This window comes from Trichosurus vulpecula, chromosome 2 (assembly GCF_011100635.1).
Source record: "Trichosurus vulpecula isolate mTriVul1 chromosome 2, mTriVul1.pri, whole genome shotgun sequence".
In the NCBI taxonomy this organism is placed as follows: Eukaryota; Metazoa; Chordata; class Mammalia; order Diprotodontia; family Phalangeridae; genus Trichosurus; species Trichosurus vulpecula.
Genome location: NC_050574.1, coordinates 95,686,636 through 95,700,359, shown reverse-complemented (window position 1 = coordinate 95,700,359; position 13,724 = coordinate 95,686,636). Strand labels below are relative to the sequence as shown.

The following is a 13,724-nucleotide window of genomic DNA, read 5'->3' as shown; positions in this document are numbered from 1 at the left end:
TGTGCATGGTGGGATGAGTTCAGGAATTAATCCAATTTGGGCAGAGTGCCTGACGAAACTAGAAAAGGGTAATCTGGAGACAGATAGTGAAGACCCTTGAAAGTATATCTTATCAGGAGGTAATAGGAAACCACTGAAATTTCTTGAGTAGTAGAATAGTGTGAAGAGACCTCTGCATTGGAAATACTAACTTGGCACAAGTTTGTAGGATTAATTAGGAGACAAGAGGCATGGAGGTCATTGCAATAGTTCAGGCCAGGCAGTGGTGGTAGAAATAGAAAGGAGTAATCCAGTGGGAAAAATATTTCAGAATTAGAACTGAAAGGGAGCAGTCTAAGATGAATTTAAATCACTAAACTATGAGGAACTACATTCCGAAGTCCTGAATGAACAGGAAGATACCATGATTGCTGGGTCACTGACTGGTCTTTGAAAGATTATAGAGAATGGGAAAGGTGTCCCAGAAATGGAAAAGGAAAAAATGCCCCAATTCACGAAGAAAGATTATGGTGTTTGCAAATTATAGACCAATGAGCTTGATTTCCAAATCCTGGCAAAATTCTAGGACGTAATAAATGATGATTACTAATCTTGAAAAGGAAGTAGTGTTCACAGAGAGCCAGTATAGCTTCGTCAAAGGCAAGTCATGACAATTTCACTTATTTCCTTTTCTTACATAATTAATTGACTATCAGAACAGTGGAATGATAGCTTCCCTAAATTTTACATATTTTCACAAAGCATCTGACAGAATGACTTATTCCCTCCCCAGTATTGTTGATCTTAACCCTCTCCCTTCCCTATCCCTCCTTAACTGAGTTTGTTGTATTTCTATATTAAACTCTGTGTGTTTACTATTTTACTCAGTGCAGATAAGAGTAAGGTGCATCTGATGCTCCATCCTTCCACTCTTTCCCTCCATGTTTGTATACTTTCTCATGCATATCAGTTATGAGAAAGACAAATTCTTCTTTTCTACACTAGTAAATTCCTTTTACTCACCTTTACTCCTCTCCCTGCTTAAAACTCTCAAGATAGAGTCAATACACCCCCAAACCGTTTTTCCTAACTCATTCAACACATTAAGGTTCTGAAAAGACATTTACTTTTCCTAATAATGGAATGTTTGCACTTTTCAATTGCTCACATAAATTTACCTTTCTAGGTTTCCCTAGACTCCCATATTTCTATTTCAAAGTTCCTACTCAACTCTGCTCTATTAGAAATGTCAGAACATCTCCTATTGCATTTAAGATCCATTTTCTTACTCTAGGATTACAACTCAGCTTTGCAAGGTAAGTTATTCTCGGTTTGCCTTTTGGAATACTGTAATCAAAGATCTCCTCTGGCTTTCAGTAGAAGCTGCCTTGTCTTGAGTTCTCGAGCACTTGAACTGCTTCTTTCTGACTACCCTGATGCCCTTCTCAAAGGCAGCCAGGCGTCACAGTGGACAGAATGCTGGGATTGGGGTCAGGAATTCCTGAATTTATATCCCACCTCATATCCATACTAGTTGTGTGATCCTGGGAAAATCACTTAACCTTTATTTGTCTCATTTCCTCAACTATAAATTGGAGATACTACTAGAACCTATATTACACTGTTATCATGAGGATCAAATGAGATATTTTTAAAGTTCTTAGCACAGTGCCTAATAAATGCTTACCCCCTACTTCCCTTCCCTCAAGGGGGCCCTCCACTCTCTTCTGACAGAGAAGCTTGCAAGCTATACATGATCTGTCTCTCTTCATGCCAGCACTCACTCTGCTGGAGGGGTCTCCCTTCTTAATGCCTTAGGTTTCTGGCTGACTCTTTACGCAGTTTTGGTATGACTTACTATAGCTTCTCACTGGGCTTCATTATCTGGTTGCAAACCTGAGGGTTTTGCTAGAGTAGGTATGGGGGAGTTGGGTGGTCTGTCTCCTGTTCAGGCAGCCATCTTGGTAGGAAGCTAGATGCTTTAAAAAATTTTTTTTAAATCTTACTGAAATATTTTGGAAATAAATAGCAAAGTATACACAAAAATAAACTACTCCACAATTATACTAATACAAGAAACAGAAACTTTTATTATGAAAAAAGCATGAAAAGGTGACAAAATATTTTCAGAAAAATCATGAAAATTATAACTTCTCCAGGGAAGTATGACTCCTGACATTAGATACCTTAAGATTATGAAACAGAGAAACAGGTCCCAGTTACAGATGAAATGAAGGGATTATGCTGAAATTTTGTATACTTTTGAATAGTTTTTACTATGTTAAAAAAATTGAAGGATACAGGTTGCCTAATTTGTTGTGGCCTAATTATATATCCCTAATTCCTAATTATCTCCTATCTACTTCAGTTTCGCCATGGCATCTCCTCTAATTTCTTGATCTTCAGCTTAAATACTGTTTTTGCCTGATTCCCTGTCCCCATCTCAGACTTGCTTTGTTCCTACTTATAAGCCCAAGTTTAGTATCATCTGCTTTGCTCTCTGATACCTAGTAACATCCTTCTTCTGTCCTGTCCTTCCTTACCATTCACACCTAACCTCTGATCTGATCGAGAAATTCAACTCACTCTTATCCTCCTATTTCTGTTCCATCCTTACTGGCTCCTTGATGTTATGTATTCATGGAGCAATTAATTTTATAGTAACCTTTGCACACAAAAACATAGCATAGTACCGTGTACTTCAGAATGAATCATGAGATCATTTGACAGAAACGTCCCCACATAGTGGAGAGGACACTGGAATACTTGTATGTACCTATTTCTTTACATGTTGTCTTCCCCATAAGCATGAGAACTCCTTGAAGACCGGGATGGTTTTTGCCTTTCTTGGTACGCCAAGCAGTTAGCACAATGTCTTGCATGTAGTGAGCCCACTTAATAAATACTTGCTTACTGACTGACTGACTTGGTGACATTGGAGTTCCAGCTCTACCACTGTGCAATCTTGGCCAAGTCACAACCACTCTGAGCTACAGTTTCTTGACCTACAAAATAAATGGTCTAGATTAGGTTTTCTCAGTCATTCCCAAGATCTAAAATTCCATGCTTCTAATGAAACCTTAACATTTTTATGAAGTTTTTTTAAAATTACATCATATTAAGCAAAACTGTAATCATTATTGCAATGACAACTACATATGGATGCTGATGGCTCCTCTATCCTCGTTACATCCCTTGCTCAGCCGTTATCAATGGTTTTCCCATTGTCAAATTCCCTGTAAACACCAAGGGGAAGAGCCACCTGAGTAATTCAAAGCAAACATTTATCTTCCATCCACCATAGGCCAGAAATTGCAGATCATAAATACAAAGAGGCTTTGCCTTCAAATAGCTTACATTCTACCAAAGAATACTGTAGTCCAAGAATTGGCCAACTGCAGATTGACAGTAACAGAGCTTGATTCTCCTCTCAAGGATTTGTCCTTCCTTATTCTATTTCATTGGTGATACTCATGTCCTATTCTTATCACTCATGCCTGACCTCTGTTGTGACCTAGAAACTCAGCCCCCTCTTACCCTCCTATTTCTCATCCCACTCTCATCTTCCTATTTTTGTTCCATCCCCACAGGCTCCTTTGTCAACTAGTGGGAAAAGATCCTACTACTTAAGAGCAAATGCACCACTAAAAATATTACACTCATACAAATGTTATGGAGTATAAATACATGATATGTCAAAATCTCGTTAATAAGCAGCAACAACCATCAAGATACAGGACTCTCCCCTACCAAAGTATTTTAGGATTAAAAGTACATTGAATATTAAGAAAAGAAATCTCAAGATGTTTTCCCGCTTCCCTTTCTGACGTATGAAGAAAACCATTTACATGATGCTGTTCCAATTAGAGGATTAATATAGAACTAACATCTACTTCAAAAACCCACTGGGGTTCTAGATGCATTTCCTGGTGATATTCATCAAACCCCTCATCTTTAATATTCACAGCTTTTATCTGTTCTGTTGCCAAAGTAAACTTACAACATGTTGATTACTTAATTTAACAAATCTTCTGAATGTGCTTAAGAAACATTTCTTTTGGAATTATTCATGATCCACATACTTTAATTCAGCTCTCCTCTTCAGTTCAGACACCCAGTCTGGGTCATCTTCTTCTTCTTCAAAATCCCTACATGTGAGAAACGAAAATATAAAGTCTTCATCAGAGGCACTCAAATATTTGTCAATTTAATACAAGATAACACAACCATTAAAAACAAAGTTTAATTCTCTTCTCTCCCACTCTCTATTCTCCAGGTCTTGAGGAGGAGGGAGTAATAGGAAGGCTCTACTAAAAGTCTTTTTATTATTTCAGTTATAGTTTTTTATTCCTAAATATTTAGCATGAAAAAATGGCGAGGAGTAGAAGATTTGAAAAATTAGATACAAAGATCCAAATCAACAAAGGAAATGAAATTCTGTATCTCAGCATTGTTTTATTCCTACAGGACACAACTATCATGCCTGTATTCAACAAGAGTAAAACATAATATAAAATCCCCATATTGAACATGAAATTATTATGTTAGAATTCTGTCAAAGAAACACATGGTAACTAAAATTTTCTAGATTAATTTGAACATACGTGTCCTCTTCATCTAATCTAGGTTCAAGTCTCTCAGGGTCCAAGCTGATCTCGTGATCTCCATCTACAGAATCTGATGTTTCTGCTTCATCATAAAGAGGTCCTTTCAGGAAATTATTTGACCCTTCAAAAGATTAAGTGAATATCAATTTTTTTAAAAAAATTCTTAATAGTTTCATTCATACATACACATATGGATATATATGTATATTTAGCCACATGCAGACATACACATATATCATATATATGTATATAAATACACACACATCCATCTCTATTTTATACACACACCCCTTCATCTCTGCTTTATACACACAAACACACACACATCCTCATCTCTATTTTACACACACACACACACACACACCCATATATTCCCAACTACACCATAAGATTTTTGAGGGTAGAAACCACTTTCTTGACTTCTGTCTCCCACATATAGTGCTGGGCATATGGTAGGTACTCAAGTAAACACTTAATGCTTGGCTAATTAAGAAATGCTATTTTCCCCCCTCAAGAACAAATGTCTCAGCTAGGTTTCCATGACAGTTTCCAAACAGACATTGTTTGTTTTAAGCGCACTGTTTACACAAACATGGAAATGAGAAAAAACACTGCAAGCATACATCATAACTGCCTATGTATCATGCATAACTGACAATGATCGTTTCTGCTTACCAATTTCTTTCAACTAAGAATTTTAAAAAGCATTTTTAACGTGGGGTTCTTTGTTTAAAAGCTGAAAATGATGACGTACAACACAGTTCAATCCCTTTCCTTAAATGATATATATGATATATGTATGGGGCCGGGAATAAAAACTCAGGCCCCTAACGGCTAGTTCAAGTTTCTGGATAACAAAAAATCCAGCCTGACAAAAGGCAAATCCTATTACAAATAATACAACAAAGAGTTGCTATGTCATTACCCACTCTAGCATGGAACTTGATACAATAACAACCTAGCTTGGAGCCTGTCCAAGGAGGTTAGTTACTGGAAGTAATAGCAGAAAAAAATCCTCCCCCATAATATCATCTCACCTATAGACTCAACAATTTACAGAATTGTAGAACTGGGGATTCAAAGATCATTTAGTCCCAACCTCCCAATTTTACCTTACAGATGAGGAAGCAAGGTAAGTGACTTGTTTATAATCATACAGATAAGTGGTTAGAGCTGAGACTAAAACTCAAATCTGACTCATTATCAAGGGCTGAAATTCTTTTATGTGATCACAATCGGTTGTCATTCCATTTCTCTCTCTGCTTGAAGACTTCAAACTCTATACTTCATCCATACCATGACCTCCAGTCCCTCAACCCCTCAGTTCTCTTCCAGGTCATCTCCCTTGTACTAGGTACACGCTCTGTCATTTGCCGTCTTGATCCAATGGTGCACCAGTTCAACTGTACATCATCTTAGTCTCCTTATCCAAAGGAAGACCTTGCCCTGCCCGACCTCAGTCTTGGGTTACTTCCTCCATCTGCCACCTTTGCTCTACTTTCGTGCCGCTAAATGAAGCTAGGGAAAATCCTGAAACTCTGCTGAATGAATCCACAACAAACCTGTCCCATAATCTCGACTGAGCCTTCGCTACAGTAAGGGAATCCTTAATAGATTCGCCATCCAACTCTCCGCAGCGGCTCTTCCAGATCTTTTCATTTGTCCCCAAACCTCTAATGGCTCCCTCTCCTCCAACCCTTTCAGCTAAGAACCTTGCCTCATATTTCACTGAAAAAACTCAGGCTATTCACGGAGAGCTCCCTCTTCTCCTCTGTTATCTCACATCATTCAGGTGCCTTCTGATAGCTACTATCTCCTCCTTCTCTCCTGACTCACATCAAGGACTAGCCCTTCTCTTTAACAAGGTAAATCCCTCCACATGTACAAGTGATACCTATGTTCCACCCTGTCTTCTCCAGAAGCTTGTCTCCTCTATCATCCCCACTCTCTCATTCATCTCTAATCTGTCCCTGTCTACTGACTGTTCCCCTATTGCCTTCAATAATATTGCCTTCCCTTACTGTCTCCTCCATCTTTAAAAAAAAAAAACCCATCACTTGATCTATCCATTCCCTTTAGCTATCATTTAACCACCACCTTCTATCTTTCCTCCCTTTTGTGGAAAATATCATTAAGAAAGCCAACTACTGATAGTGTCTTCACACACTTTCCTCTCATTTTCTTCTTATTCTCTGCAGTCTGGCTTCCAACCTCATCAGATAATGCCCATTGAAACTGCTCTCTCCAAATTTACTTCTTCAGTTGTTTCGGTCGTGTCTGACTCTTTGTGACCCCATTCAGAGTTTTCTAGGCAAAGATATTAGAGTGGTTGTCCATTTCCTTCTCCAGCTCATTTTACAGATGAGGAAACTGAGGCAGTGTTGTAACTTGCTCAGGGTCACACAGCTAGTTAAGTGTCTGCGGCTGGATTTGACTCCATGCCCAACACTCCATCCACCGTGCCACCTAGCTGCCCCAAAATGATCTCTTAATTGCCAAATCTAAAGGTGATTTCTCGATCCTCATTCTTCTAGACCTCTCTGTAGCCTCTGACACTGTTGATCACTCTTTTCTCCCTGACAGTCTCTTCTCTCTAGATTTTTGGAACCCTGTTCTTTCCTGGTTCTCCTCCTACCTGTCTGATCTGACTGCTTCTCAGCCTGTCATCCAGGTCATGCCACTAACTGTGGGTGTCCCACAGGGCTCAGTCCTAGGGCCTCTTTTCTTCTGAGGGACTTCACTTGGTGATCTTATAAGCTCTGTGGATTCAGTTATCATCTCTACACTGATGATTCTCAAATCTACTTACCAGTCCTAACCTCTCCGCTGATGTCCTCTCCCAAATCTCTAACTACTTATTGGACACCCTGAACTAGCTGTCCTGTAGGCATCTTAAATTCAACCTGAACTCATTATCTTTTCCCCCAAATCCTTCCCTCTTCCTGACTCTCCTATTACTGTCAAGGGCACCACCCTCCTCCCAGTCAGCCATGCTTATAACCTAGGTGTCACCAATGACTCCTCACTCTCTCTCATCCCCCATAAACCTGTTCTATCAATATTACCCTCATAAATCTCTGGCCTAAGCCCCCTTCTCTCCTCTGACACTGGCACCATCCTTGTACAGGCTCTCATTACCTCACACTTAGCCAATTAAAATAGCTGACTGGTGGGTCTCTCTCTCAGGTCTCCCCACTTCACTCCATTCTCCCCTTGGCTGTCAGACTGAACTTTCCTAAAAAATGCTAACCCCTCCCCCATTTAATTAACTTCAGGGGCTCCCTATTACAACCAGGATCAAATATCAAGTCTATTTGGCCTTTAAAGCCCTTCATAACCTAGACTCTTATTACCTTTCTAGGCTTCTTTTTTTTGAGGATGGAAGACATGGCAATTGGGGTTAAGTGACTTGCCCAGGGACACACAGCTAGTACATGTGTCAAGTGTCTGAGGGTCAGTGCTCTACTCACTGCCCCCTTTCCAGGCTTCTTATACCTTCCTCCCCTCAATGTTTTCTGTAATGCAGTCATATGGTCTACTTGCTGTTCCTCACACAAGATACTTCATTTCTCCACTCCAGACATTTTCACCGACAGTGCTCTCCTTCCACATTCTCACCTCGTGGCTGCCCTGGTCCTTATCTCCAATTTATTCTGTGTGTGTGTGTGTATATATATATATTTGGATGTAGTTATTGCATGTTGTGTCTCCCTTTGGACTGTGAGTTCCTTGAGAGCAGGAACTGGGTTGGTGTTTTCTTTTTTCCTTTTTTTTTGCCTTCTTTTGTATTCTTAGTGCCTGGCACATAGTAGGTGCTTAATAAACACTTCTTAACTTGTCTTGACTTTTTCCATTACATCATATCTGGCATAGAGCTACCAAGAACGACAGCACCGCCAAAAAAAAAAATCCTAATTTAAAAAAAAATCTCCTGAGTTTCTATTTTTGGCTATTTCAAACAGTATTCAATAAAACAAAATTTCAGTAAAATAAAATAAATTGGACTATCCCTTGGAGTTCACCACAGTTTGTTCTGAACTGTAAAATTTCCATACTAAGGCAACCAAATTTTTATTTGTTAAAATAAGAGGGATTAACATATATCCGTCTTAAAAGGACAGCAATTTTATGATCCATTTAATCAGATGACCAAAAGAGTTAATAAAAGAAATGTAAATCTGTAACAAATTTTCCTGAAAATCCTATAATTTCTCATTGCATTTTTAACTAGAATAGGAAAATAGTCTCTGAATCCTCAAAAATATTTTAAAAATTCTAACATTTCATTTCCAAGCATTTATGTGAGAACATGAAGAGCAGTCATTAGTTACCTGATTTGTATATTGTATATGTCTGAAATGCCAAGCTAAGGTCTGCATCCTTAAGGATATTTAACAAAGTTTCAGGAGATTCCTTGAGCCACTGCTTCCTGGTATTATTTTCACTGTACTTTATTACAGAACCACCTAGTTAGGGCATGATAAAAGGATTAGTATGCATTAAAACAACTGCCTAACATGGAGCATAAAATGCATCTTTCAAATCATATCTCAAAACCAAAAAAGGCACTGTTTACCCTTTTAAAAACATATTCCATCTTCATGAGCCATACTTAAGTTGACATTGACACACTGACACCAGAAAAGCAAGTTACCAAAGAATTCTTAGAAAGTTCTACATAAAAATGGTTAATTGTGATTACATTAAATTGAAAAGGTTTTACGTAAATAAAACCAATGCAGTCAAGATTAGAAGGAAACAGAAAACTGGCGGCAAAATTTTATAGCAAGTTTCTCTGATAATGGCCTCATTCCTCAAATATATAGGAAACTGAGTCGAATTTATAAAAATACAAATCATTCCCCAATTGATAAATGGTCAAAGGATACGAACAGGCAGTTTCCAGAAGAAATCAAAGCTATCTATAGTCATATGAAAAAATGCTCTAAATCACTATTAGAGAAATGCAAATTAAAACAACTCTGCGGCCACTTCACTCCTATCAGATTGGCTAATATGATAGAAATATCAAATGTTGGAATGGAAAATTGCAAAACTAATGTACTATTGGTGGAGTCGTGAACTGATCCAACCATTCTGGAGAGCAATTTGGAACTATGCCCAAAGGGTTATAAAACTGTGCATACCCCTTGATCAGCAATACCCCCAAAGAGATTTTTTAAAAAAGGAAAAGGACCCATATGTACAAAAATTTAGCAGCTCTTTTTTGTAGTGGCAAAGATTTGGAAATTGAGGGGATACCCTCAATACTCAGGAACGGCTGAACAAATTGTGGTATGTGATTGTGATGGAATTCTACTTTGCTGTAGGAAATGAAGAACAGGATGCTTTCAGAAAAACCTGGAGAGACTTATATGAACTGATACAGTGAAGTGAGCAGAACCAGGAGAACAGTACCAGCAACACTGTACAATGATAAACTGTGAATGACTTAGCTATTCTCAGCAGTACAATGATCTAAGACAATTCTGAAGGACTTGTGATGAAAAGAACTGATGGAATCTCAATGCAGATTAAAGCATACATTTTTTATTTTCTTGGGGTTTATGTTGGTCTGTGTTTTCTTTCACAACATGATTAATAATGCAAATATATTTCGCATGACTGTATGTGTATAACCTATATCAAATTGCTTGCCACTTCAGGGAGGGTGGAAGGAAGGAAGGGAGAGAATTTGGAACTCAAAAATGTTTTAAATGAATGTAAAATAACTTTTCCATATAATTGGAAAAAAAAATTTTAAATAAAAAAGGATAGTTCTACATAATGAAATTAGTTACATTCAATCTTCTTTACATACCTCTATCATCCTCTGACGCTAAACTGGAGGAAAGTATGGATGCTTTTTCTAAGGCATTTACAGCTGTATTGGATATGTTCTTCTCCCACTGTCTCCTCTGAGGGCTTGGCGAGGTCCCTTTATTCAGATGAACTAATTTATTTTCTTATTTATAGGATAAAAAGGGGACTATTAATATTCTGTTTATATATTTAGTTAACATAGTACAATAAAAATGCTGTGATATTTTCATGATTCCCTCAAGTAGAAAGTAGTGCAAGATTTTTTTTACCTGTCAAGGCTAAAGAAGATAAAAAACAAGGTACTTATTAAAGTATTTGATATATTTTTACAGTATATGTATCAGTATGGTTTGATTAAGGTTATATAACCTCAGAATTTAAGCTCAAAGAAAGTTTATCAAATAATTATTCTATGTTGCTCTTGACCAAATGTAGGCAGTCAATAGACAGCAAATAATAAGGAAAAAAATTTTCAGAAGATGTGAAGCGGTTTGGAAAATTATCCTTATTCTGAAATTTTGTGGAAAGTATTGATATTTTGGGGCAGCTAGGTGGTGCAGTGAGTCTCAGAGCACCAGCCTTGGAGTCAGGAGGACCTGAGTTCAAGTCCGGCCTCAGACACTTGACACACTCACTAGCTGTGTGACCTTGGGCAAGTCACTTAACCCCAATTGCCCTAAGTATTGATATTTTATGTTTGAAACAAATATGGAAAAGATAATATTGTTTGCTCCAGGTCACATAGATCGTAAAAGAATCAAAGACCTCTAATTCAGACTCATTGGTTTTAAGTTGGGAACATTTATCTTCTAAAACGTAAGTTTAAAATAAATATGTGTACATATGTGTAGATGTATAAATACAAATATAGTAACTATATAATATGTTTATATACGAATTATATATTTATATAAAATATATTTAATAATTTATATTATGAATATACACACATATATGTAGGTATATAAAAAAAACTAAGATAAGACTATTGGAAAGACATGCAAAAGTCTGCTTGTCGGTCATCCTGGCAAGATATATGGCAAATTATATGACTATGTAACTATGGAATCAGAGCATTAGAACTTTAACAGTTTACCTTTTTCCTCATTGCTTATTCGCTTCAGTGCATTTTCAGCCAAATTTTTATTAATGTTCTCTAAGTCAGCATGGCTGCACTTTTTACCTTCTTCTTCCCCTTGCTTTCAAAAAAAAGAAAAACACAGGTGGCACATACAAACATTAACAAACACAGAATCATGAGTTAGGAGGAACCTTGGAAGTCCACTTTGCCAAGCCCTACCTAAAGTATGGATCCATATGCTTGAAGATGTATACGGATGAAGAACTCACTGTCTTCTAACCCAGCCCATTCTATCTTCTAATAGATCAAACGGTGAAAAAGTCTTTCTTTATATCAAGTCAAAATCCACTCCCATGTAATTTCCAACCATCACTCCTACTTATGCCCTCTGAGAACAAGTCATAAGTTAAACCTTTCTCCTATGTTTTAACATTTAAAAATATTTTACAATTATCACGATCCACCCCATGTCTTCTCAGTTCTAAGCAAATAAGCCCAAGTTCCCTCAACCAATCTTCATATAACAAAGTCCCTCAGTCCCTTCACCATCTGATCATGTTCCAGCTTGTCAGTATGGGTCCTAGAATCCAAAATGAACACAAGTATTCCAGAGACAGGTGGTACTGTGGCCTTTCTGACCAACCAAGCTGGAAAGCGCAGACCCAGCTCTCCTGGACTTTCTCTGCAGTGTCCCAGAATGCCTTCCCAGACTTTAATAACTACAACGATAGCCTTTGATTGGATGGTTCTCCCAGAACCTCCGTTTTAAGAAGGTCCAGGCCAGCCACATCTTCACTCCCCTCCGGCCTGCACTCCTGACTCTCCACTTTTCAGCCATGCCCTCTATGCCAGGTACTTTCACCTTCCTTTTCCCTTTACCCATTGATACTTTTCAGATTCCTTTTATGCATTGTCCGCCCCCATTAGAATGTAAGCTCCTTCAGGGCAGGGACTATCTTTCTGTTTATCTTTGTATTCCCGGCATTTAGCACAGTTCCTGGTACACGGTAAGCAGTGACTGAACAACTAATTAATAAGCGTTTATTAAATGCATGCTATGTGTCAGGTACTTCACTAGGTTTGGGAAAAACAAAGATGAAAATGAAATAACCCTTGCCTTAGTTGGATTAAGAGAGATATCACATACATATATAATTACACGCAAACAAATGCAATATGATTGGGAGGGGGCAACAGCAGGTGGGCAGTTCTAGAAAGGCTTCATGTAAAAGGTACTTGAAATGAGTTTTGAAGGAAATAGATTCTGAGAGGTCATATAAAGCCCTGGGAGTTTACCGAGCAGGTTAGATCTGTGAAGGGCAGGGCAGAATCCAACGGCACCCTTGATGTCCTTGTTACAAACAGTACACTTATGCCAGGAGGAAGTTTGTACAGAGGGAAGGACTCAGAAGTTCAAAACAGCTGGGTTCATGTTCTGACTCAGAATCTTACTAACTGGGCAAGTGACCCTAAGCTGACTGCCCTATTTAGGCTTCAGTGTCTTAATCTGTAAAACAAGGAGGCTGGACGAAATGGCCTCTGAGGTCTCTTCCAACTTTAAAAGCTATGATCCTATGTTAAAAAACTCTTGTTTCACTTAGAACTCTCTAATGGGAGAATTCTTGATTTAAAAAAAAAATCATAAAAGATAAAAAAAATCAATTACATCGAGTTGAAAAGTTTTTGCAGGAGCAACATCAATGCATATAGGCTAAGGTAAGGGTGGGGAACCTACAGCCTCGAGGACACATGTGGCCCTCTAGGTCCTTAAGTGTGGCTCTTTGACTGAATCCAAACTTCATAGAACCAATCCCCTTAATAAAAGGATTTGTAAAAGACTGCACATGAGGACCTAGAGGGCCACATGTAGTCTAGAGGCCACAGGTTCCCTACCCCTAGGCTAAGGAATGCTTTCCTTTGCTGCTTCTCTCTCTTATGTAAAACCAACTGCCCTTACCTTCTTTTTCTAGCTACCACCCCAACTGCCCTCTAAACAAACTTGCTTTTCCCTGACCCAAGCCCCAATCCCTAGGGTATTTAGGAAATGAGGACAGAGAACTCTTCTTAGATCTGACTCTCAGGCTCTCAGCACATGAATAACATGCTTTTTTTCCATGGGGCTAGGCCTGCTGTCAATATTGTGGATTTGAGGCAATAAAGGCTAAAATAGGAAACCAGGATCAGATCAGGGAAATCCCAACATGCTAGGCTACGGAGTTTATTCAGTAGACAAT

The 13,724-nt window shown here is 38.3% G+C and overlaps 1 protein-coding gene across 3 annotated transcripts in view; it reads right to left on the bottom strand.

The window, feature by feature from the left end:
• Positions 1-2,040: 2,040 nt before the first annotated feature.
• The window catches only part of NEK3 (NIMA related kinase 3), a 36,052-nt gene continuing 24,368 nt past the window's right edge, over positions 2,041-13,724 (bottom strand). For 2 of the 3 annotated variants that reach the window (XM_036747974.1, XM_036747975.1), the window contains exons 12-17: positions 11,506-11,608; positions 10,408-10,551; positions 8,918-9,052; positions 4,584-4,707; positions 4,062-4,127; positions 2,069-2,984 (exon numbers count right to left, since the gene is read on the bottom strand). In XM_036747974.1, the coding sequence (XP_036603869.1) occupies positions 2,954-2,984; positions 4,062-4,127; positions 4,584-4,707; positions 8,918-9,052; positions 10,408-10,551; positions 11,506-11,608 (603 nt within the window). In that variant the 3' untranslated portion in view covers positions 2,069-2,953. Of the gene's footprint in view, positions 4,128-4,583; positions 4,708-8,917; positions 9,053-10,407; positions 10,552-11,505; positions 11,609-13,724 lie in introns of all 3 variants that reach the window. The other variant, XM_036747976.1, reaches the window with a different exon arrangement.